Raw genomic sequence first — 27,778 nt, 5'->3', positions numbered from 1 at the left:
TGCCTTTCTCTGGCCTCCTCAGGCACCAGGCACCCCTGTGGTACGCATACATACTGAGGCAAAATATTCTTTCACATAAAAAACTAAAATATTAAATTGATATTTTAAAATAATGATCTTTATTATGTATATGGTCTATAAATAAAAAATATAATATGAAGGTATGACCCCCTCACTATATGACAAGAGCTTGCCACTGGGAACCAGACGGAGGCTTCTAGGATCAAGTTCTACCAACACTTTTGTGTGTGGGCTTGGCACTGAGTTAGCCATTAGCCCAGGTTTCAGCTTCTACAAATGCATCCTTATCTGCACTGAGGTCGTTTCTGCCTCAGCTTGTGTGTATAGTATTATGTGGATATCTTATGGCTACTTACCAACAGTAGCTTAAAAGATAAGAATACACACTGCCCAGGCCTTTGGAAAAACAATATATTCAATATTTTTAATCTTTCCTAGCACAAGTTATTTTCTTAAGAAAATCATTTAGATTAAAAAAAAAAAAAAAAAAAAATGTTGTGCTCCGTGACTAGAGTTCTGTTTGCTAGGAAAACACACTAGAAACAGCAGAGACAAAAACAGGGCTCTCCATCCTTAAGAAGTAGTCTGAGGAGGTTTTACCTAGCCGGACAGGAAAATGGAGATTACATTTGTTTTAAATTGGCCTAAGAATAAAGTTGATCTTGTTGAACACAGAGCTGTGTAAAAGATTTTCTTATAAAGTTCAGCATGTCTAAGGAAGCCTTTTCTCTTCGAAATTCTTTCCTACTAAGTATTTGATGCTTCAAAGAGCCCCTCAGTAGTACTTCCGAATATAACAGACATTTTATTTATTTAAATAAACTGACTTCTAGATTATATTGAAAAGACCGGGAAACACAGCTACCAACACAGACAAGCTAGTCTGCTGATCTAGCCTGTCACTAACGTGTTAACGGTATGGTTTGTAGCTCCCTCCCCCTCCCCCATGTTAAAATATTTTCAAGTCAAAAAACTGAGTACTATTTAGAGTGGAGAAGTGAAACTGCAAACCAACTGTGACTTTCTCCCTGGCCACAGATAAGCAGTGAGCTCTCAAAGAGCTCACCATCCAGTGGCATGAGGAGGAGAATAGAGACGATTAATGATGGGCTTCGCTGCATTGAAAAAATGCTGCAACAGAAGAGCAGAAACATTGAGGAAGCTCATGAAATCCAAAAGGTAAGGTACCCCTTAGATGACTTCGGCACGTCTGTCTCACCCCTGTCCCAGCATCCCAGACAGGAATTGGACCAAAGATGGGTTTTTTAGAAAGATCTAAAACTCTTAAGAACCAGAACTGGGGCTAAGGATGTAGTTCATTTGGTAGAGTGCTGGTCTGGCACACACAAAGCCCTGGGTGTGAGCCCCAGCACTGCATGAAACAGGACATGTGACACATGCCTGCAGTCGGAGGACTCAGAGAGTGGAAACAGGTATCAAGGTCATCCCTGGCTACGTAGGGAGTTTGCAGCCAGCGTGGGCTGAGGTCCTGTCTCGACAGATATAGAGATAGATGGATGGATGGATGGATAGATAGATAGATAGATAGATAGATAGACAGACAGACAGACAGACAGACAGACAGATAGACAGACACACAGACACACAGACACACACATACACATCTAAACAGATCACTGGAGCCTCAGAGATGAGGTCACCACAGAGGCACGGAAGCTCAGGTGCATGGAAGCGTTCTTCTTGGTTTTTGCTATACTGGCACTTGCCCTGGCTCCTGACTGCCTTAGACTGGGAAATAGATTCCCATAAATAAATAGACAGTAAGGATCTTTCTGTGGGAAGACTGAAAAAAAAAAGTGAATCAGTTAGGTCTGAGATATAGTAAGTTTCTCTTTAGATTGCCAAGGTTAAACAAGGACACAAAAACTCCACTCTTATTTCCCTTGTGAAGTTGCTTAGGAAATAACTTCTTAGGTAAAAGTGTAGACTAACATTGTTCTACTTCCAAATCCCAAGTTAACAGCTGCCTGTGAATTCGTATTGCCATCTACACTTTAGGAAGACCTCTAATGGGGGCTTCCAAAATCGGATCGCTGTTAGACACAGTCTTTATTCTTTCTTCCTTTCTTCCCTTCTTCCTTCCTTCCTTCCTTCCCTCTCTTCCCCCTCTTTTCTTCTTTCTTTCTTCCCTCCCTCTCTCCCTCCCTCCTCTCTCTTTCTCTCTCTCTCTGTCTCTTGCTCTCTGTCTCTCTGTCTCTCTCTGTGTCTCTCTCTGTCTCTTGCTCTCTGTCTCTCTCTCTGTCTCTCTCTCTCTTTCTCTCTCTCTCTCTCTCTCTCTCTCTCTCTCTCTCTCTCTCTCTTTATCTCTCTCTTTTGAGACAGGGTTTCTCTGTGTAGCTCTGGCTGTCCTGGAACTCACTCTTTGGACCAGGCTGGCTCAAACTCAGATCCGCCTGCCTCTGCCTCCTGAGTGCTGGGATTAAAGGTGTGTGCAACCATCGCCTGGCCAGTGTTGGTTCAAACTCAGATCCGCCTGCCTCTGCCTCCTGAGTGCTGGGATTAAAGGTGTGTGCAACCATCGCCTGGCCAGTGTTGGTTCTTAAGCAGAGGAACCAGACCTAGCAAGTCAGGCTTTGTTTTCCCAAGCTTGTTCTTATACAAATACTAGGTAAGACTTGAAAAATTTTACCTTTGAAATCTCCCTCTGCCCACTTATGTTCTGGTTTGAATTCAACCTGTTAGTTTGAGTCAAATCTAGCTGTCAAAAGCTAATGCATGTTGCGAATTTTCCAACACTCTACCAATTCCTATGCAATAGACATTGTTGTTACTTTTATTTTTGCACTTGAAGTTGTCTTCTGGATTCCTGTATGTATGTATGTGTGTATGTTTGTGCATGTATACACAGATAGATAAATCTAAATTGCCCTTTCTATTTTTATTGGTATTTGCTTTGGGAGATGGAATTCACACTGTCATCCAGGCTGGCCCCAGATTCCTGATCTTAGGAAATTCTTTTGCTTCAATCTCCCACGAGCTGAGACTAAGGAATAAATCATCACTTTAAAAAATAACCTTTTTAAAACCTTCTGTGGACCTCCTGGCTTCTGCTCACTTGGGGCTCAATAGACTTTGTCTACTATTAATTATCCTCTGTTGTGATAGCTCACTTGTACCGAAGTGGATATGGTTACAATTATAAAGTGAGTCCCAGTTTAGACAACAAATGGTTGTTGGGTGTGAATGAACCAGCTCGCCTATGATGTTATCTTGGCATTGCCAAATGCAAGTGCCATGTGCAGACTAGTCATTACCCGCTCATGGCATCTTCATTTAAGTTAACTTCTCATTTTCTTCTCTAGAAAATATGGGACGAGCTGGACCTCTGGCATTCCAAGCTGAGTGAGCTGGACTCTGAGGTTCAGGACTTCGTTGAGCAGGACCCAGGACAGGCTCAAGAATGGATGGATAACCTGATGGCTCCCTTCCAGCAGCACCAGCAAGTATCCCAGAGGGCAGAATCCAGAACCTCGCAGCTCAACAAGGTATAGCCATGAAAATGGATGGCTGCACAGCATGGGGGCTCCAAGAAGGGCTTAAACAAAGTCAAGCAAAGGGTAACAGAGGCAGCCAGTAGTGTCATGTTGTGGCCACCCTTCCTTCCCTTCTCTAAGTGGCACAGTGAGACCTCAGCAGGAGTCCAGCCAGTTGTGTTTCCCTGGGTAAACGAAAGCCCAGGCATGGGCATGTAGGCCATGCTGTCTCCAGAGCCTGGGAAGCCTGGCAATGAGAACGCAATGTGCCATTTGGGAACAAGGTCCTTCTCTCCTCCTAAATAATAGCTATGTTTGGTGAGCTCCAAGTGTGGTCCAGCTAGGACAGCATCCTGAAATGAGATATGATGGGGTCAGGGCCTGAACTCAAGGAGAAAGTGTAAGCCCTGTGTTCAGAATGAGGCTGAAATGGGACTAGGCTCACTGAAGTACTGACGGGGAGCCTTTGTCCGGGCTCTAACGGAAACTCCTTAAACCCTTTGTACCTGTGGAGGACAAGTTGAAAGGTTTTTCACTTGGAGCAAGTGGGCCTGTGTCCTCAGCCATGATAAAGGCCCAAGAGGCCTGGAATGCTACTGACAAACAGTAGTTAGCTCTGTATTCAGGGGTCAGTCAGACCCAGTAACTACCCTTCAACAAGCTTGCTTTCCATTTTCTCCCCCACCCACAGGCCACAATTAAGATGGAAGAATACAGTGATCTTCTGAAGAGTACAAAGGCATGGATAGAAAAGACCAGCCGTTTGCTGGCCAATCCTGCCGGCTATGACTCTTCAAGGACCCTGAGCCACCGTGCGAGCACCCTTCAGGTAAGACCTCCAGGGCTCTCTCCAAGTCAGTGAACCTACAGAGTGAAAGGGGATACCCAGTCAGCAGCATCTGGGCTTTTTACTATCCATTCTGAAATGCATCTTTATCATTAACCATGCCAAGACTCAGAGAGAATAGTGGGATAGTGGCAGACATTAGACTTGGAGATTCTGGGTCTTCTTGTCCTGTGGCATGTCTCTTTTAATGCTATAGTTATATATTCTATGGGCCTCAGTTTCTCCCACCTATGAGGTAAGACATCATACTAGATGGTGTTGAAGGTTATGGCTCACAGAGTTCTAAAATGATAACCACTTTTCTCATTACCTGGATACAGGATCTGTGTGATTCTCCTCTCCCCGGTGTTCAGGCACAAGTAGGAATGAGATGAGGTAGCCACATTGCTCATTCTGTTATGTCACATGGCTGAGGTAATGTGTTGGTCAGTCCTATGAATGAGATGAGGTAGCCACATTGTCCATTAGGTCCTGTCACATGGCTAAGGCAGTGAGAAGGTCATTCTTATGAAGGCACCGCCAGTCACAAGCACTCAACTCCAAGGATTCCGAGTAACAGACTATAGAGTGTCCTGCTGCCTTGAAGAATATAGCCACCATATTGATAGTACCGTGGGAACAGGTCTCCAGAGTGGCTTCAAGAAGCTGAGCTCAACCTCTGGCTCTAACTTCTCCCTGTGTCCGACAACTGACCATCAACAGCTTAAGGGAATCTGAAAGAAAACTTGTAAGATGTCTCCCGTGTCCTAGCTTGACCTAGCACTTGCCTTGTATGAAGCTGACCTTGAACTTCTGATCCTTTTGTCTCTCTGCTTTCTGTGTGGAGATTACTGGCATGTGCCCCCTGGCCTTGTTTATATGGTGCTGAGATTAAACACAGGGTTTCACACAGGTGAGGCAACCATTCTGCCCTCTGAGCTACATACAAGGCCCCATCTAGATGGCTTTATTTTTTATTTGCTCTTGGACACTCCTGTACACACATGTATACAATGATTCTGGTCATGTTCACCGCCATTACCCTTTTTCAACCCCTTCACTCTCCCATTGAAAATCTTCCAACAAGTCTGCTCCTACATTCGTGTCTTTAAAACAAAGAACAAACAAACAAGCCCAGTCTAGGTATGCAGGGTATTAACGGGAGGGAGTGTGGGCAGCTTGTCAGAGGTTACACCAGTGAAGAAAGTGATACCTCCTCCCTCAGCAACCAGCAGGAGGGAGGCCTTCTTACCCCGCCCCCCTGTGCCTCAGATGGCCTCTCAGGTGCAGCCTTGTGGTTCTGTGAGTAGAAGCTGAGCTATGTTAGGCCTGTGCCCTGGAACATAGCCATAAAATCTCTTTCGTTTTAACCAACTATGCTAATAATAAGTAGTGACCAGGCAGTAGAAATAGAAATCAGGTCTAATATGCTATGCCTCAGAAGATGCTGTCTTCCTGAGCATCCCTCTCTGTGCCAGTCGGAGAGACAGAGCCAATGGAAGTGTTGCTCTTCTTGGGGCCATGGCTGCCAGGGGCTGTCCAGTGCCTGGTACTGACTGGGTTGATTATAAAGGTGGCTTTTCTTTCTCTCATTACTAGGTCCTGAGAAAGAATCACTAAGGGGTTCTTTCATACGTTTCCATAGTAACTGGACCTCAAAGGTAGTCTAAGTCCTTTATATATTTAGGGTGGCACAGTGTTTCCCTGAGGGTTGGCCTCTTCTCCCTGACAGTCAAGATTTGGTGGCACATTTTTATCCTTTGGGGCCCCCCTGTCTGTTTTCGCCCACCTATTCCTTTTCTTGTTCTCACGTGTGATTCTTTTGCCCCTCGTCCCCTGCTCTACCCACATACCTTGGGTTGATTCTCTATATCCCTAGATCATTTTCTATTTTAAATCAGTTTTATGACTCACCATTTTTGAAAGAGTTATTTATTTTTATGAGTATATTGCCTGCGTGTGTCTAAGTGCACTGTGTGTACAGTGCCAGTGGAGGTCACGAGAGAGTACTGGGTCCTCGAGAGTAGGAGTTAACAGAGGATGAGCAGTCACGTGGGTGCTGGGAACTGAAGTGGGCTCTCTGCAGAGCAGCAAGTGCCCCTACCCACTGGCCATCTCTCTACTCTCTAGTCTTGACCCACACACCACACACACACACACAATTTTATCTCATCTTCCTTTTGAGGCAGTCTCACGAAACCCAGGCTATCTGTGAACTCGGTGTGACACCTCTGAGCCTCCTGCTTCCATTCCTCAGTACAAAGATGACTGTCACACATCACCACACCCACTTAGATTTCTGTGATGCTGGTGACTGATACTACGACTTCTCCCAGGCTACGCAAGCTCTCTCCCAACTGGGCCACAGCAGTAGCAGCCTGACCCTCATCAATTTCGAGAGTTTGCAAAGACAGAAGAGAGCAATGATGCTCTTCCTCAATTTTTCAAAATGATTTAAAGTAAGCCATGAGCTCAGAAGAAAGGATATTTCTGCTCCCTTGTGCTGATGTAACTGTCTAAGTGTGAATGAGTTTCTCAAACTGTTCAGGGACGTTCTAAATGGCTGGACTGAGCAGAAGAAGTAAAGCAAGGGGATCTACGGGTTTATTTCCCACACAGTGGATCCTAGTAAATCCTTAAATGGGCAGTAAGAACTAGTCCTGTATGAAAACCACATTTTGTCCTTATAATTAAAATAGCTGTCCTGGGCCTGCAGGATGGCTCAGCAGGTAATGGCGCTTTGCCACTGAGCCTGATGACCTGAGTTCCATCCCTGAAGTTGACACGATTTAAAGAAGGGAGCCGGCTTCTGCAAGTTGTCCTCTGACCTCCCCCACATGCTACAGCATGCATGTATTCCTTCCCACATGTGGACTGTATAAGGAATACATACTTAGTAAAAATCCTCCTTTCCATTTTCTGGCATTATTTGTTACTTTTTCCCTTTGATTTAGGTTGTTTTGGTTTTGGTTTTGGTTTTAAGGCAAGGTCTCATATAACTTAAATTGGCCTTGAACTCCTAATCCCCAAGCCTGCACCTCCCAAGTCTGGTGTTATAGGCATGTGCTCCCGTGACTGTCAGCATTCACCACTAAACATAAGAAAGTTTATTTTGCTGGGCATAGTAGCAATCCACTGTAAAGCCTGTGGTTAGAAGGCTAGGTTGGAGGATCAAGGCCAGCCTGAGCTACATAGCAGGTCCTTTAACTAATTTTTGCTTATTTGAATTTCACGTCCACTTAGCACAGTGTGCCTGCAAGTTGTCCCATCACCGTAGCCATCAGTGGTTGCTGCTTTTCACGTTGCTCGGTGCTGCTCTGATTACTGCAAGAGCCTGCTTATTCCTTTACCATCTAACAGATACCTGGTTCTTCCTTATGTTAGCTGTTGTCATGTAACAAGCTCCAGGAAATTTTGGACTCTTCAGACAACCAGCATTTATTATCTGATGGGCGACTGCCAGCAGATGTTCAAGTCACATCTCGCCCCAAGCCCGCTGACGGTAGTGCGCTCATTGTTTTGTTCTGAACACAGACGTGACCAGGACCTAGAGCTTCTAAGACAGTTCACTACTTTCTCTTGGATCTGAACTTGATGGACTCGGTTCATCAGACCGGCATTTCCCTCTTTTCTTCTTGTTTTTCTAGATGGCTCTGGAAGATTCTGAGCAGAAACACAGTCTTCTACATTCAATTTTCACCGATCTAGAAGATCTGTCAATCATTTTTGAAACGGATGACTTAATCCAGACTATCCACGAGTTAAGTGACCAGGTGGCAGCCTTACAGCAACAGATAGTGGAAGCCCTCCCACAGGTCCAGCAGGTGGCAGATGTAAGTGACCGGAAAGTTGTGGGTTCCTGCGTACTGTGTACTGTTCATTATGCCAGGAATCACCCCCAAATCCTACAAAAGCACACTACACAGACACATTTTTAATTGATGTTATTTCTTGGGTTACATTTTACTTTGTACAACTATAGCAAGATTCAAGTTCCGATCTTTCACCCAGAGCGGTCTAGCTCCGGGCGTGAAGAATCTGATAAATATGTTTGTTATTTTTATTCTCTCTCTGACCCGATTCCTGGGGTCAATTCTTAGTTACAGAAGCCTTTTCCAAAGCAGTGGCATACTTCTGTGATCTTTGATGGGAATGACTTTATGATGCATTCTATAGTTTGGTATGGATCCTAAATACTAGGTGAAAAAAATTCCATTTTAAGCTGGGTGATGGTACCACACGCCTTTAACCCCAGCACTTGGGAGACAGAAGCAGGTGGATCTCTATGAATTTGAGGCCAGCTTGGTTTATAGAGTGAGTTCTAGGACAACCAAGGTTACACAAGAGTAATCCTGCCTCAAAAAACCAAATTTAATAATAATAATAATAATAATAATTAAATTTATTATTATCAATAAATTTTAATGTAATTTCATTTGTAATAATTTAGCTATGTTTCTATAAGTAATTACGGTACTTTAGCGCTGTTAATTGTAGGAAATAATAAATAATTGGCACCAAACTCCCGTGCTACACCCAGCTACTCTCTGCCTGGTCTGGGTGCCTCTTGACTAGCTCCGGTCGGCAGTCTTCCCTTCTCTGGTTTGTCTGCTTCAGAGCCACCCACCTTACCTTCTCAGCCATACATCCCCTGTGGCCAGCTGTCGCAAATCTCCTTAACCCAGTAAATCAAAACTCTAGAAGCTTATAATTAATTAGTCAGATTTACATATCAATAAATCCTCAATTCACAAGATGCCCAAACAATCATTTTAGAGCCAATTGATAATGATATAAATTGGCCACCTAGATAAGACAAATTGTCCTATAATTATTTATCTATAAGATATTTATAGCTACCTGTGGCTATTTAAAGCCACACACAATCTGGATCGTCTTCCTCTTGTTCCACCTTCCTTCTCCCTGTCCTCTCTCCTCTCCTCCTTCTCCCCCAAACCTCTCAGCTCCACCTCCCCTTCCACTGCCCAGGAACCAGATCCCGCCTTTAAGGTGGGGAGAAAGTTCACAAGAAGTCACCCAGGGGCTTGGTGCCAATTATTTATTATTTCCCGCTACAGTTAATTACATTCAGACTCCTCTAACGTTTTCTTCAGAATTAAGTGACTCCCAACGGCTATCATTTTAAGCCTTCAGCCTTTCTCCATCGTTCTCAAAGCCTCTCTTGTCAACTGCATCAACTTGTTCTCACGCCACACTGTCCTGAACTCATGTGGGTGTACCTCACATATTTCAGCATCTTTTTCTAGCATTTTACTTTAAGATTCTTGGCCCAGTTACAGACATTGGCACTGAGAAAATTAACCATTAGACAAGAGACGTAGTGTTGAAATTAATCTGAGTGGTTATGACATCACTCAGCAGCGCTCTGCTCCGCAGGGGCTCATTGGGGGGTGGGTAAGAAAACCAGGGCCTTTTCCAGTTTCTTGTCTGTTAGTTTCTTAAGGGTGACTTGTCTTTTTCTCTCTCTCTCTCTCTCTCTCTCTCTCTCTCTCTCTCTCTCTCTCTCTCTCTCTTAATTAAAGTGATGGGAATTTCCAAAATGCCAGACCTACTTGAGTTCACATATTTAAACACATTCCAAAGATAAGTTTAAAGAGTGTGTAGACACTCAAGAGTTTATTTTAGAAGCTGGCATAGGAAGTGTGCCAACCTTTGTTCTCATGAGCAACTGAAAAGTGTTCCAATGAATATCTTGACTTCACAATGCCTTTTTGGGTGTTTCCCCCTCCCACTCCCCCCACCCCCCCCACCCCCCACCCCCCCAGAGACAAGGCTTTTCTGTGTAAAAGAGCCATGGCTGTCCTGGAACTTGCTCTATAGACCAGGCTGGGCTCAAACTCACAGAGATCTGCATGCCTCTGCCTCCTGATTGCTGGGATCAAAGGCGCTTTTTAGCAAAGAGCCATGGCTGTCCTGGAACTTGCTCTATAGACCAGGCTGGGCTCAAACTCACAGAGATCTGCATGCGTCTGCCTCCTGATTGCTGGGATCAAAGGCGCTTGTTAGTGTTCCTTGTGCATCAGTAGTTTCCTGTAATTTACCACGCCTGGCTTCCACAATGCTTTCTAGTAAGTTTAGACTACATGTTTTTTATTAAAAGCCATACAACCGTCTACGGTTGTAACTTAGTTATTAAGCAGTATAAGTGGTTAAGGCCCTTTGATTAGATATGAGAATAGAGAATAGGATTGATAACAGTATATTACGAGTTACAGATTATTGACGTACAACATGGAATACAGGAGCATGTCTTGTGTCTACACTCTAGGATGTGGTTGTGATCGAGTCTGAAGTAAAATCAATGGAGAAAAAGGTTGCAAAGATCAAAGCTATCCTGTTATCCAAAGAAATATTTGATTTTCCACCCGAAGAACATCTCAGGCATGGGGAGGTATGGATGAACTACTTTTGAAAGTTTTTTTTTTTAATAACACTTACTGTCTGCCTAAAAGTATGTAACCGTAGAGTTTGACCTAATGTGTTGTTGGATCCATTAGATTAATACAGATGAGATTGGAATAGCTATAGATACATATGAAAATACCTGTGAGATATTTTTGAGTTTTTGTTTATTTGTATTTAATGTGTATGAGTGTTTTCCTATACACGTCTATGTACCACATGCACGGAGTGCCCTTTGGAGGCCAGAAGGCAGTGTAGGATCCCCTGGGACTGGAGTTACAGTCACGAACCACCATGTGGGTGCAGGAAACTGATCGTGGGTAGAAGAGCAGCCACGGCTCTTAGTCACAGCTCCATGAAAATCATTTAAGTCATTTTTGTAGCGTCCCTTGTGCATCCACAGTTTTGCTGCAGTTTACTTTGTCATTTAAGCTTTGCCCTCCCCAGTCCTTGAGCACTTTTGTGAGCCCATGGGGAGTTTCTGACCCTTGCAATCATGTTTCCTGGATTCTCCTTCTCTCTCTCTCTGTTGGTGCCGAGGCCATTTGCTAAGCTATAATTTGTAAAGATCCATGCACAGTGTCTCAACAAATGTACAGACCTATGAACTCCAGCCGGCACTTGGGGATCAGGCAGACCTGAGTTCTAATGTCCCTGCCACGCCGGCTAAACTTAATCAGGCCTTCTTCCTTCTGGGAACCTACTTTCCTTGCCTGTGGAATGGGGGTTAGAGTACTTCCATTTTAGGGTGAAATGAGGTCGTTAGCTATGGAGTCTGTAGTAATAACATTTAATTTGGCCAGATACTTGTGCTCAATTCAGGGAACATTTTTTAAAGGACTCCTGCAGGAAGCCCTGGGCTAGGTATGCTTGCTTTGGAAGATTCAAGACCTGCCTAGCGACAGCATGCAGCACTAAGTCACAATTCCATATAGAGAGGAGAAGAGAGGAACTTAGCAACCGATTGTGTGAATGGTGATGGAGTGTTTGGAAGTTAGTCCTTCCCAAACATTCTTCCCTAAGACCTTTAACCACTAACATACCTCAAATCTGAATTAAGGAAATGCTTTAAAAATCAAAACTTCAGGGCTGGAGAGATGGCTCGACGGTTAGGAACACATTGCTCTTGCAGAAGACCTCAGTTGGGTTCCTAGCACATGCATATTCTCGCAACTAACAATAATGTATTTTTAATTGAAATTGCATATTAAAGACCAATCTTGAATTATAAATATTTTAATTTGCACTAAATAACTTGCATTGGCTTTTGTGGGGGTTGTTTGTTTATTTGGTTGGTTGGTTTTGTTTCTGTTTTCATTCTTGTACTGGGCTTCCTCACTGCCGGTAAGGTCATACTTGAAAACATCCATCCCATGAAAAAGACCATTGCTGAGATAATGACTTACCAAGTGGAATTGAGGCTACCCCAAACAGGAACCAACCCCCTGCCCGTGTTTCAGAGGACAAGCCAGCTCTTACAGGATGTGAAACTCTTAGAAAATGTGACCCAGGAGCAAAACGAGTTACTGAAGGTGAGCGGTTTATGACAAGAGTCAACTTAGAGCACGAAAATGTCCAGTAAAAGTTGGCTGCATTCTTCGTGTCCCTTGACTTCTGTTGCTGTGATAAAGGGCTTGGTGAGGGAAAGGTTTACTTAGCTTTGTATATCCTGGGTCATAGTCCATTGAGGGAAGCCTAGGCAGGAACCTGGAGTCAAGAACTAAAGCAGAAGCCATTGAGGAGACATGTCTTGCTCAGCCCGGTTTCTTATACTATCCAGGACCACCTGCCCAGGGGTGGCACTGCCCTCTATAGGCTGGGCCCTCCCACATGAAGTCAACCAAGAAAATGCCCTACAGATTTAACTATGGGTCAATCTGATGGAGATTCCCTCTTCCCAGATGACCCCGGCGTATGTCAAGTTAGCAAACCAAAACCACCCTTTTTAGTTTTCAAGTTTAATTGAAAGCAGTTGTTCCTCAAGAGGTGGTGTTTAGTTTGAATAAGTAAATAAGCTTCCCCTCTTCCACCCCCATGTTTCTTACCTTTGTTTCTGTTGAGAACATTAGCATTCTGTGGTCTGTTGTGTTTGTTAGTTCTTCTGTTAAGGACCTAGGTGTGTGAAACAAGGGAAAGAGAATTCAAACTTGATCAAGGCCCCTCAGCCTCTGGAAACTACAGACCTGTAAAGTAGGTAGGACCTAGCAGTCTCCTTGTCCACCTCAATCACTTCTTCTTCCTGTGGATTAAATGCTCAGGATATTCTCCAACACCAGGCATAGGTAGCTCGGGCCATTTACCATCTCAGGGAGACCTGTGTCCAAAGATTCAATGGAGGACCAAAGAGGTACCACATGTCAGGGTTAGTTCCTGTGCAATGACGCAGGAATTTTAGTTCTAGAATCTTCTGGTGTTTTTCCATCTTGAGGGCCATTTTGTTCTGACAACTTTTTCCCATCCCTCTCAGGAGGGTTCCCCTCCCCTCCCCTCCCCTCCCCTCCCCTCCCCTCTCCCCTCCCCTCCCCTCCAAAGTTTTATTACTCCACCAGTCCCAAGCCAGAATCATCAGAGTTTATATTCCTAGGCCAACAGCCGCTCCCATAGAACAGAAATGATTAAAAGAGCCTTGAACCCCACAGGCACACTGGGCAGAGACTCTGTGTCTCTTGCTTCGGAAAGGGCTATACCTTCTTACTTCTAAAAACTCCCTTGGCATTGAAGTGGACATCCTGTCCCTCTAAAGTTGGGGGACCCTGTTCTACTGACTTGAAGCTTGACAAACCTCTAGCCTCTGACATAGGTGCTAATCAACTGATGTCATTTCTCTTCTAATACCAGCAGCGGGGACAGTGACCTAGCAGTCACTGTACCTCTCTTAAAAATAGTTTATAAGTGAAGTAAAAGTATCAAATTTGATGGATTATCTTTAATCTCTTCTATCTTACTGGGCAAAGGAAAATAACCCTAACTGTGCTTTAAAGTGGCCTCTTTAAGAAGCAAAGGGATGATGGTGGATATATATATATATCATCTAGATTTTGAATATAAATGCAGGTAATATTTAAAACATAGAATATCACTATATTTGGAATTTTTGTTTATTTAGAAAATGAATCTAGACCACAGGGATGTTCTGGGGACCTGCTAGATGGCTCGGTAGGGAAAGACAATTGCTTGCCATGCTTGGCCATGCGAGAATACACGTGGTAGAAGGAGAGAATTGTCAACTGCAAGTTGTCCTTTGACCTCGGCCAGTACAGTGCCTACTCCCGTATATGCTCAAATAAATACAAAATAATAATATAATTTTTAAAATCTTTTTTTAAAAAAAGCTTCTGTTTCCTATTGAAGTCACACTTTAGAGGAACTTGGGGTGGGATGGATAATGGAAAGAACCTGTGTGTTACTTAGGTGGTAACAGTGGCTCTTTGGGGGCTGCGTGTTATTTTATAGGTTGTCATAAAGCAGACCGCTGAATGTGATGAAGAAATAAACAGTCTGAAGCAGATCTTAGCTAACCACTCAGCCAAGTTCTCCCCCGAGCATATGTCACAGGACCAGATGGCTGACATGCCGTCATTACAGGTACGTCTCATCCATCCATCCATCCATCCGTCCGTCCATCCGTCCATCCTGTGAACTCTTACTTAATGATTGGTGTCTAGAATCTTTTGTAGTGTGACAGTGTTGTGCCTGACATCCTTTTTCCCCAACTGCAGCAATGTTCTTTCCATTCTTATTTTGTGACCTCATGGTTGGATGGTGTCATTAATTTGCCATTGCAACCCCTGGACTTGAGATCTAGTTACAGAAACTGGGTAGGTCTTCGCTTCTGAGTCCTCATGTGGGGCTTCTTGGGTGGCCACACTGTAAGCATGGCACATCTTGGTTTGCATTTTCTCTGTGCCCAAGAAGCTGATGTTAGGGGGTTGGGCAGAATGGGTAGGCTGGACTTTAGTGGTAGTAAAACTCTGAACAGTGATATAATGAAGGTATATGGTGGTTTTAGTGCCGAAAATCTCGATGGGTAGGGCCTTTTCGGTTTTCATTTTTATATTGGTACATCTGTATTTAAATGGTATGAGAGAGGCCAAGGCCATGAGAGCTTCATATTTTTCCTGATACCTGATGGACACAGACAAGCAGTTAATGTGTTACTCAAAACTCCCAGACATTTACTAGCTGGGAGACTGGGGGTAGCTTGCTTAACATGAAAGGTAAAATATGAGAAATTCAGGAGACATAGCCCATTACTGCTGAAGTGATAATGCAGGCCCAGTGTGAGCAGCTCAGAAGGGTGAGGGGAACCAAGTTTCTTCAAATACTTAAAAACTCACAGCTTCAAAGAGCTTATGTTGTGTAAGTACAAATACAGGAAATGACATATAGGACAAGTCTTTGGGGTTCATCACACACACACACACACACACACACACACTACTGTTCCCTCAATGGCTCTTATGAACCCTAAGGAACCGACAAGACAGAACACCTGGCTGACAATGGTTGTGTGTCAAGAAAGAAGGGGGAAAAAAAACCCTAAGTAAATAAAAAAATAAAAAGAAAGAAAGAAGGGGCAAATAGAAATGACCCCCCAAAATATTAACTTCTTCCTTACCTCTACCAGAGGATTTGATGTAACAATAATATCTCAAAGTGGAAAAGTGAGACTTCCAAGCACAGTGATTTACCCAGGAGCTTAAAACTGTCTGGAAAGCCGGGCAGTGGTGGCGCACGCCTTTAATCCCAGCACTTGGGAGGCAGAGGCAGGTGGATTTCTGAGTTTGAGGCCAGCCTGGTCTACAGAGTGAGTTCCAGGACAGCCAGGGCTACACAGAGAAACCCTGTCTCGAAAAACCAAAAAAAGAAAAAAAAAAAAAAAAAAAAAAAAAAAAAAAACACCTGTCTGGAACAAAGCTAAAGTTGTCATGGCAACCACCCACTGGGAAATGAGACTCTTCATATTTGACTGCTGGTCAACCTTTTAGAAGGGATGATGGCAGACAAGATCACACTGTGTAGACCAGGCTGGCCTCGAACTCAACAAAGTTCTACTTGCCTCTGGATCTGCCTTCCTGAGTGCTGGGATTAAAGGCATGTGCCACATAGTCTCATGAGCATTTAAAAAACAACAACAACAAAACACAACCCTACACTAAAACTCAACAGATGGCAAGTTAGGGCTAACTTCGAGGGGGATTGAAGGCCTCATCGATGGATTCTTCACACTCGTAGTTGTGGTCCCTCCATAAACCATAACTGTGCCGTATCTCCTAATGCTATCATGTCATGCTGGGTCATTTAAAGAATACTGTTTGAGTCATGCAATGACTCCCAAACTTCATGTGTTTCCATAGTCCCTACATAACACCATTTCTTGAGAAAAATCTTGAAGAATCGCATTTGAGTATATAAGTATAGTTCATTGTCCTTTTAATTTTGTGTAAAAATAATGTTCTGTAAGAAAAAGGAGGGGCAGTCCAGTTCACAGCATGCACATTCCCGGAAGTTCTTTTTAGTCATTGCACGTGGGACAGAGCAAATGCTTTACAACCCATCTTCCATTTTGTCACCAGAATAGTAAAGATGGGTTTGGGGTATGCAATGTGGTGACTGAACACAGGGCTTGCTGGCTGAGCACTCTATCCTGATATATCTTCATCAAGGACATTCTTAAAGAGCATTGGCAAGCTTTTCCTACCATAAATAATAGGTGTCACTACCTTGATTCATAAAAGATGCCTGTGGGCTTGCCACCCATCCATTTGTGCCCTCAGTCTAAGTACCAAACTGTAAACAGCCAGTGACATTTTGATAGCAATGATGATAATATCTCAGGGGCAGTGTTCCTCAGCTCTAGACCCTATTAGAGGCTCCCAGAGCACATGGATACCATAGAGCAGATGGCAGCTCAGTGCCTACCAGCCTACTCATCACTGGTTGCTGTTTTCCTGAGTTTATTCTAATGTCTGTGGCACTGCTTTTGTTGGGGGCATCTCCTATTGAAGTCTAGTGTTTATTGAAAGTGGACCACGAGACATAGTTAACTCAGAGTTAGCTCTGTTAGTAGAGAACTTTCCGTGCAGATAGAATAGGGGTATTAGTTTCACAGTGAGTGCCAGAACCCAGAAGTCATAGGGAAGCCAGAGGTTGGCCTTGCCACACTAGCTGCAACTTGACAGAAATTGCTTTCTTACTCTAGACTTCAGAACTCTTTCTCTCTCTTGTTCAGAGCGACATGTTACCTTTTTTGGGTGTAAAAATCCAATGACTTGGGGACTTGGGAGGCAGCTTAGTTGGTGACTGTTCTTGCACCTCATTTCAATCCCCAGAACCCATATGAAAGCAAAACAAAGCAAGACCAGTGTAGTGGCATATGCTTGTAGTCTCAGCCGGGGGTGACAGAGGTGGGCACTGGACTTGGTGCTTAGTCGGCAGAATTTACTTGTTGGGTTCTAGCAAGTAAGACCCTGTTTCAAAAAATAAGATAGGTGGGCTAGGTGTGGTAGCACATGTCTTTAATCCCAGCACTCAGAAGGAAGAGGCAACCAGACCTGTGAGTCTGAGACTAGCCTGATCTACATAGTAAGTTACAAGCCAGTCAGGGCAAGGAAGACCCTGCGTGTTTGTTTGTTTATAGGGATGGATAGCTCTGAGGTTGACCTATGGTACTCATGCGCACATGTATCTATGTACATATATACATACACAATTTAGTGAATATTGAGGGATTTTAAGGAATACATTAGAAACGTGCTTGTGTGGGTGTGTGTGTACGTAAGATGAAATTAGGAGTCACCTGCATGCTAAGCAAGCAAGCACTCTGCTGCCGGAGCTACACCTCAGCCAGGGAGATACTGTGAATGAACGCTGGCTTTCTGAAGAGGAGCTCAGGTGAAGGGTGCTGGAGAGTCAGGGTAACTGTCACACACAATTCCTACAAAACCTAAGATTCTATAATTCCATCATCCTAATGGACTTTTAGGAAAACTTACTTGTATATAATAATAATAATCTTCATAATCTCCTGGGGAACCATGGGAGCAGGTACTTGTAATATTCTATATGCAAAGTGGGAAGTATGTGTTCATCAAAGTACAGTTCTTGGCCCTGGCAATCTGGTTCTGTGAGTCCTGCGGTTAGTTACTACGGTGCTGGCTCCCCTCCCTGGCTGTACATTAGTCACCTGTGACCTTGTTCCAAGCTCCTATGCTTTGTTCAACCCCCGGATCCTCTGCTTTACAAGGTCTATGAACTAGCTACTGGGTCCAGCAGCCTGGGACCACGACAGCAAACACTCTTCGTACTGAAGGAAGCTGGCTCCTGGGAGCATCCAAAAGCCACTCTGATTTCTCTCAAATGATGCCCACAACTTTCTGAACAGGGAGAGATCGAAAGGTTGGAAAAGCAGATTCTGAATCTAAACCAGAAAAAGGAGGATCTGTTGGTGGACTTGAAGACTGCTGTACTGAACCTTCATGGTCACCTGAAGCAAGAACAGCAAGAAGTAGGAGATAAGTCCTCTGCGGGCACTTCAGAGTATACAGTGGCAGAGAGAGATGCTTCAGAAAGGAAGGTAGGTCTAGCTTTAGCTTAATCCTGTCCCCACATTCCATGGGAGAGCAAACAGCCTAGGAGACATCTTTCCATAGCAAAGGAAATTTTTTTTTTAAAGTGGAAACACTCCACTTGAGGTTGTTTACGACTGAGTGCAAGCCTTCTGGGAGTGTCTGCCCTGGACCCCACCCAGAATTCTTATGCCTGAGTTACCTAAAAACATGTTTATGAAATTCCCCAGGGAAGGTGGGAGAGAACCACCTTTGAAGTATCTGCCTTAGAATAGACATCTTATTGCAGACTCAAAGTGGTCCAGTGCCTGAGTCCACAGAGAACAGCACTTCAGCTGTTTGGGGGTGGGGCCATGAGGATCATGCAGAGGAGAAGGCCCACAGGCAAGGGGGGTGAGGCTAAGAGGATCATGCAAATGAGACTCCACAGGCAACACTTGGCTGAAAGGACTGAAAGGCACAAGGCCCAGAGACTTTGGACGTGGGTGGACGTATTGGACAATGATTTAGGTACATAAAAATGCAATCCAGGCCAGGGTGCAATGCTGGTCCACAGCCTGACTGCAGGTGTTCTTATGCTATGCCTTTCAGCTGAACAGAACAAACTCCATGTCTTTCCTGCCAGTGGTCAAGGAGGAGGCAGAAGAAAGCTCCGTGAAGAGTGAAGTAAGGAAAACCTTTTTTTTTTCTTTTTTAAAAATATATTTAGTATATTATTTTTTAATTATCTGTGTGGGAGAGATGGGGAGAGAACATATACAGGACATGAAGATAGGTACCTTCAGAGGCTGGGGTATCTTAACCTCTTGAACTGGAGTTACAAATCTCAGAATGGGTGCTGGGAATCAAATTCAATCCCTGCAAGAGCAATACATAGGAGCCATCTCTCCAGCTCCCAGGAAAACAGTTTTCCTGTTTGAGCAGGCTAGAACCAGATCTCTAAATAACTGTCAGAGAAAACACATGAAAGCCTAAGGCTTTTAAAGTTAATGTTAAATTTATTTTTAAATCAAGACTGAAGTACTTATTCAGTTATTAATATTGTTAAGTTCATTTAAGCCCACTTTGCCCCGGAGGAGAAGCACCTGTTGGTGTAAAGGAGACCTCTGTCAGATGCAGACTTCTGAATTCTTCCTCTGGGGCTTTGAGAGCATTGGGCTTGGTGTGGTTTATAGCTGATAATTGCTTTGCATATTTGAGACGTGTTTTTGTTTTAGAGTAGTATTGTCAAGGATGTGAGTTGTGTTTGCCACTAATATAGCTGACTCTTACTGCTTCATTGTAACTGGTTGAAAGCAACTTGACCTTCTTGGTACCAATCTCCATCTCATACTTGTAACACTAAGGCATCGCACAGTTTCTACTCAAAGACAAAGCTAGCGGCAGCTTGTGGTTTATGTGACTCAGGTGTAACCACAAGACAATTTTTTTGCTCGTTTTGTATATTATTCCATGGCTCCGTTGTCACACAGAGTAGACACTTTGTCCTTTTGAGTGTCACTAGAGCGTGGAGTTGGAGGGTAAGGGTGACAGTTTGCTTTGTGCTCTGACCACCAGACAACCTCAATTCCCAGTCTGAGGACCCACAGCCCAAGCGAAGACCCACACACATTTTCATTCCAGGCATTTGCATGCCTCTGAGCTGATCCACTTAGAGAATTTGTCTGTCTTTAACAACAACAACAAAGGGCTGGAGAGATGGCTCAGCGGGTTAAGAGCACTGACTGCTCTCCCAGAGGTCCTGAGTTCAATTCCCAGCAACCATGTGGTGGCTCACAACCATCTGTAATGGGGTGCGATGCACTCTTCTAGTGTGTGTCTGAAGACAGCTACAGTGTACACATATAAATAAAAATAAATAAATCTTAAAAAAAACCAAACAACAACAACAAAAATACATATTCATCAAGTTGCAGGGGTGTTTCTGTCAAGTAAAAATCATAAAACCTTATAAACTACAGCATGGTATTTGTCTTAGAGTTTTACTGCTGTGAACACTATGACCAAGGCAACTCTTATAAGGACAACATTTAATTGGGGCTGGCTTACAGGTTCAGAGGTTCAGTCCCTTATCATCAAGGCAGGGACATGGCAGCATCCAGGCAGGCATGGTGCAGGAGGAGCTGAGAGTTCTACATCTTCATCTGAAGGCTGCTAGCACACTGGTTTCTAGGAAGCTAGGATGAGGGTCTTAAAGCCCATACCCACAGTGACACACCTACTCTAACAAGGCCACACCTCCAAATAGTGCCACTCCCTGGGCCAAGCATATACACACCGGCACAGTATTATTCCATACACACAGTGGAGTGCCTAATGCTGCCAACTAACATGTATTTCCGTACAAACTCTGACTTTTATGTGATAAGAACATTTAGCCTCTGTCTAAGCAATTTTCAAGTGTGTATGACATCTAATGCATCTCTTGGTCGTTATCCTCCTGACTGAGAATTTACATCCTTGATCAATGTCTCTCTAAATCCCCCTCTGTCTATCCACTCTACCCTGTTTTATGCTGTGTCTTGACAAGTCCAACTTTGTTACGCTTGATGTTTAAGTGATGTCATGTTGTGATTGTGGTCCTGTGCCTGACTTGGTTATTTCACTTAAGCTCATGTTCTCTGGTTCATCTGTGTCACTACAAATGACAGAATCCCCAGGGTTTTTGGTTTTGTTTTGTTTTTTTTTGTTTTTAAATGGTGAAATCGTATTCCACTGGGTATATCCACCACATTTTGTTTTGCTTTATTGTTTAGACAGGGTCTCACTATGTAGCCCTGGTTGGTCTGGAACTAACTCTGTAGACAAGGCTTACCTCCATCTCACAGAGACCCACCTGCCTCTGCCTCCCAAGTGCTGGGATTGAGGGCGTGTGCATCACCACACTTGGCCGATACACATTTTCTTTAACCATTCATCTATTGACTGACACTGAGGTCTTGCTATTGTGAAGAATTCCACAGTGAACACAAGAGAACAGACATCTGAGGTTTGTATGTAGTACCAACCTCATCTCCGCTGGGCATGTGGCCTGTGGTGGAATTGCAGAAGCATGTGGTGTTATATTTTAGTCTTTTGAGATGCCTCTGTGATGTTTTCGATTTATAATCCTGAACAGTACCCCCACGAGTCTGTTCTCTCTACATCCTTTCCAGAACTAGGCATTTTCCAGCTGTTTAACTAAAAGCCATTATGATAAATATGATGTCTATTAGACTTTTTTTCATTCATAGGTATTTATTCATTCATTTTGCAGTACTGTGGATTTAGCCCCAGGTGAACCTCTCACATGCTAGACAAGAATTCAATCACTGAGCCAAAGCCTTGCTTTAACTTGTCTTCCCGCAGTTAGTGGGTTTGAGCAATTTTTTTTTTTTTACACCTTTTTATAAACAGAGTCCTACTTAGCTCCTGCAAACAAGACCCAGCCTTCTGGGCAATTGTGCCACAGGTCTTACTTTCCTTCTACCCCATGTCCCTTGTAATTCTCACACTAAATCATGTCTCCAAATGTGAATGCTTTTCTTGAGCCCCAAAAACAAAACAAAACAAACAAACAAACAAACAAAAAAACCCTTAAATTTCTTTACTAAAGAGTAATAAGTTCATGTCCCACACAGGGAATTTATAAAAGTTGTTTCAGAATTTAGCCTGTTTTGGTAAATGTTATCTTGGATGAAAAGGAGATATTTCTCTTTGCTAACCAATTGAGCACTGTCTTAGGATGGCCATAGGAGAGCAGAGCCACCATCTGTATCCTGGTCTCTTCTGGAGAGGCACAGCAAGGATCTGGAGGGGGATGGGGCATCCTCCTCCTCTGCCACCATTGTGCAGGTAACTGGGGAAGTCACCCGTGGGGGTTGGGGGAGCTCCTTAGTGTCTGAGTTTTCTTCCCATGCTCCTCTCTGTTCACCTTGCCCTCAGTACCCCCAAGCCTTCAGAATGGCCCATACAAAGACCAAAAATAAGGGATAGCAAATCAGAGGATTTGCCACAAAGAGTGATTAGATCAGGAAATGCTTCCACCAATTTTTTTTTTGACAAAACTGTACATGTTTAGGACATACAGCATGATGCTTTGAAACACAGGTCCATCGTGAAACACGGGTCCATCGTGAAACACGGGTCCATCGTGAAATGGGCAAATCAAGTTCATTCACATATGCGTTACTTCATGTATCGATCATGAGTATATTGAGAACACTTTTTTAAAAAATCAGTAATTTTTAAGTAAATACTGTGTGTCTATTCATGGAGTGCTGCCTTTCCTTGCCCATGCTTGTTTTGTTTTGAGACAGGATCCTATACGTGTATGGTTGATATAAACTCACATAGGTATGTGTATATATATTATATAATATATATATACACACACATATACAAATAATAAGGTTAAAAAATAAACTTTAAAAAATGACACACCAGACGTCCCCCAGGAGCAGGGTATCTGTAAATGAGCAGATGACGAAGAGGCTTCTCCTGGCAGCAAGCTAGACCCTAGCCAGAGCTGGTTCTTTTCTCCATAGGATGTAGATGGGAGAATTAGCACCTGTGACAGCTCCATGGCTCACATCATTGCACCAGACTCAGGAAGCACTGAGCAAGGCCCAGAACCGTCCGCAAGGCTCAGCCAAACAGAACAGGTGAGTACCCACCTATCAATGACAAGCCGGCTGCTCAGATTCCCAGAGTGGCACCCATGATTGCCTGTTGTTATCTGACTTCTACGATACCATATGTTGAGTGAGAAGCTCCCTGTAAAGGCCAGAATCCTCATGCATGTTGTCAACGCCTGTCCCACTGCAAGCTTGACCATCCACTGTTGACATTTCCCACTTCTCATTTGTTCACTGATTGCTAGCCTGAAATTGTCGTTGTGTTAATGTTAAGTGTTTAATCTGTGTGTATAACACGCCGGGGCAGTGAAATGGAGACCAACACATACTGATCAAGGGCCTGTTCAGGAAAAACATTTTTATGTTCTGTGTTGCTTAATCATAAGATCACGAGGCAAGCTAATACCTACCTTATGTTTACAAAAGAGGATCAGAATCGGAGAGTAAACCATGGGAACTAAATAAGAGAGTAAGGAGTCGCCCCAGAGCATTCCTTCCCAACTTCCTAGTTTGAAACCCACACCCTTCTTGAGGAGGCTTACTGCTGGACCCTGCTCCCAGGCTAGACCTGCTGTTTGAACCTGAAGCTCCAGTGGTTTCACTAAATAGCTCCTAAAAGAGACCCAGGGGTGCTTGAAGTCTCTTTCCATATAGGGTCATGTTTTATGTCTTTTTTTTCTCAATCTTTTTTCTGTTCTTACAAGAATGAACAGTAGCTGTTACATTGTCACTCCTCTGCCCCCTTTCCATCCTTCTCCACCTCTCTACAGTGTTGCCCATCAAGGTGACAGATGTCACAGCTCTAGACTTACTGGTAGTACTAAGCACAGGTTCAGGAAAGTCATTGCCTACTTCATTATTCTATGGTTTTTGTTTGATTTTGCAAGCCAGAATTGGTCTGGATTTTTTGTTTTGTTTTGTTTGTTGTTGTTTTTGTTTTTTGTTTTGCTTGTTTGGTTTCTTAGATTTATTTATATTTATTTTACCTATGACTGTTTTGTTTGTTGTTGTTTTGGGTGTTGTTTTTTTTTTTTTTTTTTTTTTTTTTTGCTTGTTTGGTTGTTAGATTTATTTATATTTATTTTACCTATGGCTGTTTTGATCGTGTGCATATTTATGTACCATATACATGCATTGCCCTCAGAGGCCAGAAGAGAGCATTGGGTCCACTAAAATGTAGTTACAGGTGATTGACTGTTAGCCAACATATCGATTCTGGGAACTGAAGCTGGGCTCTTTACCAAAGCAGCATAAGCTTGTGTAAACACTGAGCCATCTTTCTGACTCCTGGTCTGTTCTTTTTAAAAATGGGATGCAGGTACTCTGTCCTAAATAATTATAAGTCTGTTAAATTTACATGAACTAGTAATTATTCATTAATATAAAATAAATAGCCAGCAATATATGTACAAAAATGTATATGTGGAACAGTATAACACAAAGAAAAAGGAATAAAACGGGTAAATATAAGGAGGAGACCTGAGGGCCACTGGGTGACAGACATAAGTTATGAAAGGGCATGTAAAACTAATTGTTTTTCTACTAATTCTGCCATAGATTTGTCTGTGTTGGTGGATAAGTACATAAACATATTAAACAATGAAAGTGTAAAACTTAATGTGAAACTCTACACCTTCTTTTCAAATGCCTATTTTAACTGTATAGAGGTCCACTGACCTGCACAGACTTTGGGGCTAGTCAGTGATGTGTTTATATTTGTATTTATTTGCAGGTCTTTTAGTAGTGTAGTATATAAAGTTAAAAATGTACTCAAAGCTTAAAAAAAAAATGGGATGTAGGGCCAATAAAACAACTTAGTAGTACAACCTAGCAATGTGAGTTCAATCCCCCAAACCTATGTAAAAGTAAGAGAGAACTAGTCTGCAGAATTGTTATCCAACCTCCATGAGCTTACTGTGGCATATGTACTCCACACACAAATATATACACACACACATACATACTTACACACCTCTGTGTGTGTGTGTGTGTATGCACATGTGTGTATATGTATATCCACAGCTTTGGCTATATTTTGGCTCTAACAGAAATTCTGCTTAATGTGCACTTCTGATGTGATTGTTCTGTAGAGATTTTTACCCTGGACATGGTACCACTGGGAGAAGTAAGAGAAAAGGGGAAAGTACCATAAATTGCACAATAGCCATGTTATTAGGTAGCTACTACTTGACAGATGGAGTTGTGAAGGCTTAAAGCCATTATGTCTCCATAGCTTGATAGCTACTAAGTGTCAGGGTTAAGTTTGAAGTCCAGTGCATAAATGCCTCCTGACTTAAAATCTTGAATGTTTAACTGGATGGCTAGATAGCTGGATGGCTGTCACAACATAAATTAGACGCTTCTGTTTTCTTCTTAACAGAGCTTCTGTGGGTTCTTTGGTTGGTTGGTTGGTTGGTTGGTTGGCTGGCTGGCTGGCTGGCTGGTTTGTTTCTTGGTCGGTCGGTTGGTTGGTTGGTTGCTAGTTGGTTTCTTGGTTGGTTGGTCGGTTGGTTGGTTGGTTGGTTTCTTTCTTGGTTGGTTGGTTGCTTGGTTGGTTGCTTGGCTGGTTGGCTAGTTGGTTTCTTTCTTGGTTGGTTGGTTGGTTAGCTGGCTGGCTGGCTGGCTGGTTTGTTTCTTGGTCGGTTGGTTGGTTGGTTGGTTTCTTTCTTGGTTGGTTGGTTGGTTGGTTGGTTGGCTAGTTGGTTTCTTTCTTGGTTGGTTGGTTGGTTGGTTGATTGGTTAGCTGGCTGGCTGGCTGGCTGGTTTATTTCTTGGTCGGTTGGTTGGTTGGTTCGTTGGTTGGTTGGCTGGTTGGTTTCTGGTTTTCATTTGTTTGTTTGAAATACTTTTGCCATTTATCAAGCTGACCTTAGATATGTAGTGTTCTAGACTCAGTATCCCCAGTGTTAGGTTTCAGGCATACACTACTATGCCCAGGACTTGGTAGGTTCTTGAAAGAGAAAAGGCAGTAACATGTTGCCTTTGGCTACTTCAGGGACAGCCCCTTGATGACTCCAGAGCTCTTCTTTCTCTTGTATGGAGCCATTTCTATCTCGCTGGTAGGCCACACCCCTAGTGAGGGATAGCTGAGGCTCCACAGAGATGGCAACCTCTGCCATCAGTCCTGAATAGCTTCAATGCCTTATTTTAGAAGTTTAGAGCCTTGGCCAGATGAGAATTACAGTACTCTTAGTAAAAGTCTGAGTCAGTTCTGGCCTATGTTGCATGAAAATAAATATTTAAAACAGAAATCTGTGATGCTAAGTCATGTGTTTTAATCTACATGTGTGCTGTTAAGCGCTGTAGTTCTTAGGACTGTTTTCATTATATTTCATATATTTCTTTTTAATGAATATTTTATTTCCACTTGATTCTCAGAAATTTTTTATTTTATTTTTGATTCCTTTGATGAACCACTCATTATTCAGCAGTGTGTGCCAGATCCATGTACTTGTGTATGTTCTAACAATACAGGCCACGGATGTACTACTTTGAAATATGCTAAGGACTAATGGTAGGAAAATATTAGAAACCTTTGTTTCCCATATTACAGAAAGTCATAAATCAAGACAAATTTAAAATGCATTGGTGAGAACATCAGAGAGGCGGTCACATCAAGATGGGGAGGCTTTTCTATAAGCCTCAGATGCTATCTGGTGACACTTTTAGGTCTTTGATTAGTATTGGGAGAGGGAGCCTCTAAAGCTAGCCTGAGATGAGTTCATTAGATCTGGATCTGCAACATGCCACTCTGTATAATCAGCCGATAGGTCTCTGCAGGTGCAGATTAACCATTTAATATTATAACTGATGATGTCAGATAGCAGAAAAAAGAAGGCCACACAATCTTCTTTGCCACTAAGGTGTAGTCAGTCATATCTCAAAACTTGGAGATAGCTAGTCAGTTACTTATAGAACGAGTTAGGCTAGAAATGAATGTCTGACAGTAATCCCAGTGACTGTTCACCTTAACAAGGACCACTGAGACCTTGGGGGGGGGGGGGGGAGCAGTGTGTGAGACTCAGGGAAAATACGGGAGAGCAGAGATTGTCAACCTTGAAGAAAACAATAAAAATGGGTGGATGAAGGCAGACATTTTGTTTGTTTTGTTTGTTGTGTTGTTGTTGTTTTGGAGGCGTGGGGTGCTAGGGATCACACTCAGAACTACTCACACGACAGGCAAATATCTACCACTGAGGATACCCAAGCCTAAGAAATAGCCTTTTCCTGGAAAAGAACAAAGACATGTAAAGTAGCAGGTACTCAGGAAGAATCTAACCCCTCTAAGGTTGTATTTTTGAAGTAGGATGCGTGTGTGTGTGTGTGTGTGTGTGTGTGTGTGTGTGTGTGTGTGTGTGTGTGTGTGCAACTCCTGTCAGAAGTCGTTTGTCTCAGCTGTGCTTGATTAGATAGCTGCTAACACGTTTACACAATCTTAAAGTGGAAAATGCTGTGATTCATTTTAATTCTAATTAACACAAAACACTTGGAGACTAGTATTTTTCAGATCAGAATGCAAATCCCTATTTCTAAAGGGATTTCTCTAGAAGGGTCAATGTCCTCTCTGTAGATTCTGGGAGAGGGCAGGTCCTTCAGTATCAGGCAAGTCTATCATGTTAAAAGTCATGTTCGTTTTCCTCCATGTTGAAACAAATAAATACGTAAGCATTGGAACAGCTTCATCTTCTATCTGGGAGGAAGTTTGCTCTTGTGTTGGTAAGAGATCCAGTTGTTGCAATACATAGAAAATAGGTCACACTTCATTCAAACTTCACACCAAAGCAGTCAGTTCTTAACTGCACTTCTGAAAAAGCAAAAGCCAGTTTAGGG

The 27,778-nt window shown here is 43.1% G+C and overlaps 1 protein-coding gene and 1 long non-coding RNA gene across 10 annotated transcripts in view; one reads left to right on the top strand and one right to left on the bottom strand.

Annotated features, from left to right (window-relative positions):
• The window catches only part of Syne2 (spectrin repeat containing nuclear envelope protein 2), a 309,215-nt gene that overhangs the window by 174,652 nt on the left and 106,785 nt on the right, over positions 1 to 27,778 (top strand). For all 8 annotated transcript variants that reach the window (XM_076921989.1, XM_076921988.1, XM_076921985.1 and 5 more), the window contains exons 55-65: positions 1,060 to 1,200; positions 3,345 to 3,527; positions 4,207 to 4,344; positions 7,989 to 8,174; positions 10,631 to 10,753; positions 12,114 to 12,296; positions 14,218 to 14,349; positions 18,149 to 18,340; positions 18,924 to 18,998; positions 22,056 to 22,166; positions 22,859 to 22,975. In XM_076921989.1, the coding sequence (XP_076778104.1) occupies positions 1,060 to 1,200; positions 3,345 to 3,527; positions 4,207 to 4,344; positions 7,989 to 8,174; positions 10,631 to 10,753; positions 12,114 to 12,296; positions 14,218 to 14,349; positions 18,149 to 18,340; positions 18,924 to 18,998; positions 22,056 to 22,166; positions 22,859 to 22,975 (1,581 nt within the window). The remainder of the gene's footprint in view (positions 1 to 1,059; positions 1,201 to 3,344; positions 3,528 to 4,206; positions 4,345 to 7,988; positions 8,175 to 10,630; positions 10,754 to 12,113; positions 12,297 to 14,217; positions 14,350 to 18,148; positions 18,341 to 18,923; positions 18,999 to 22,055; positions 22,167 to 22,858; positions 22,976 to 27,778) is intronic.
• LOC143437089 (uncharacterized) overlaps positions 1 to 27,778 on the bottom strand; it is a 31,290-nt gene that overhangs the window by 3,000 nt on the left and 512 nt on the right. For both annotated transcript variants that reach the window (XR_013106764.1, XR_013106765.1), the window contains exons 2-3: positions 20,382 to 27,752; positions 12,810 to 12,876 (exon numbers count right to left, since the gene is read on the bottom strand). This is a non-coding gene — a long non-coding RNA (uncharacterized LOC143437089). The remainder of the gene's footprint in view (positions 1 to 12,809; positions 12,877 to 20,381; positions 27,753 to 27,778) is intronic.

The sequence above is a fragment of the Arvicanthis niloticus genome, chromosome 23 (assembly GCF_011762505.2).
Source record: "Arvicanthis niloticus isolate mArvNil1 chromosome 23, mArvNil1.pat.X, whole genome shotgun sequence".
Lineage (NCBI taxonomy): Eukaryota > Metazoa > Chordata > Mammalia > Rodentia > Muridae > Arvicanthis > Arvicanthis niloticus.
The sequence above is the reverse complement of the archived record's forward strand: the minus strand, read 5'-3'. Positions and strand labels throughout refer to the sequence as shown.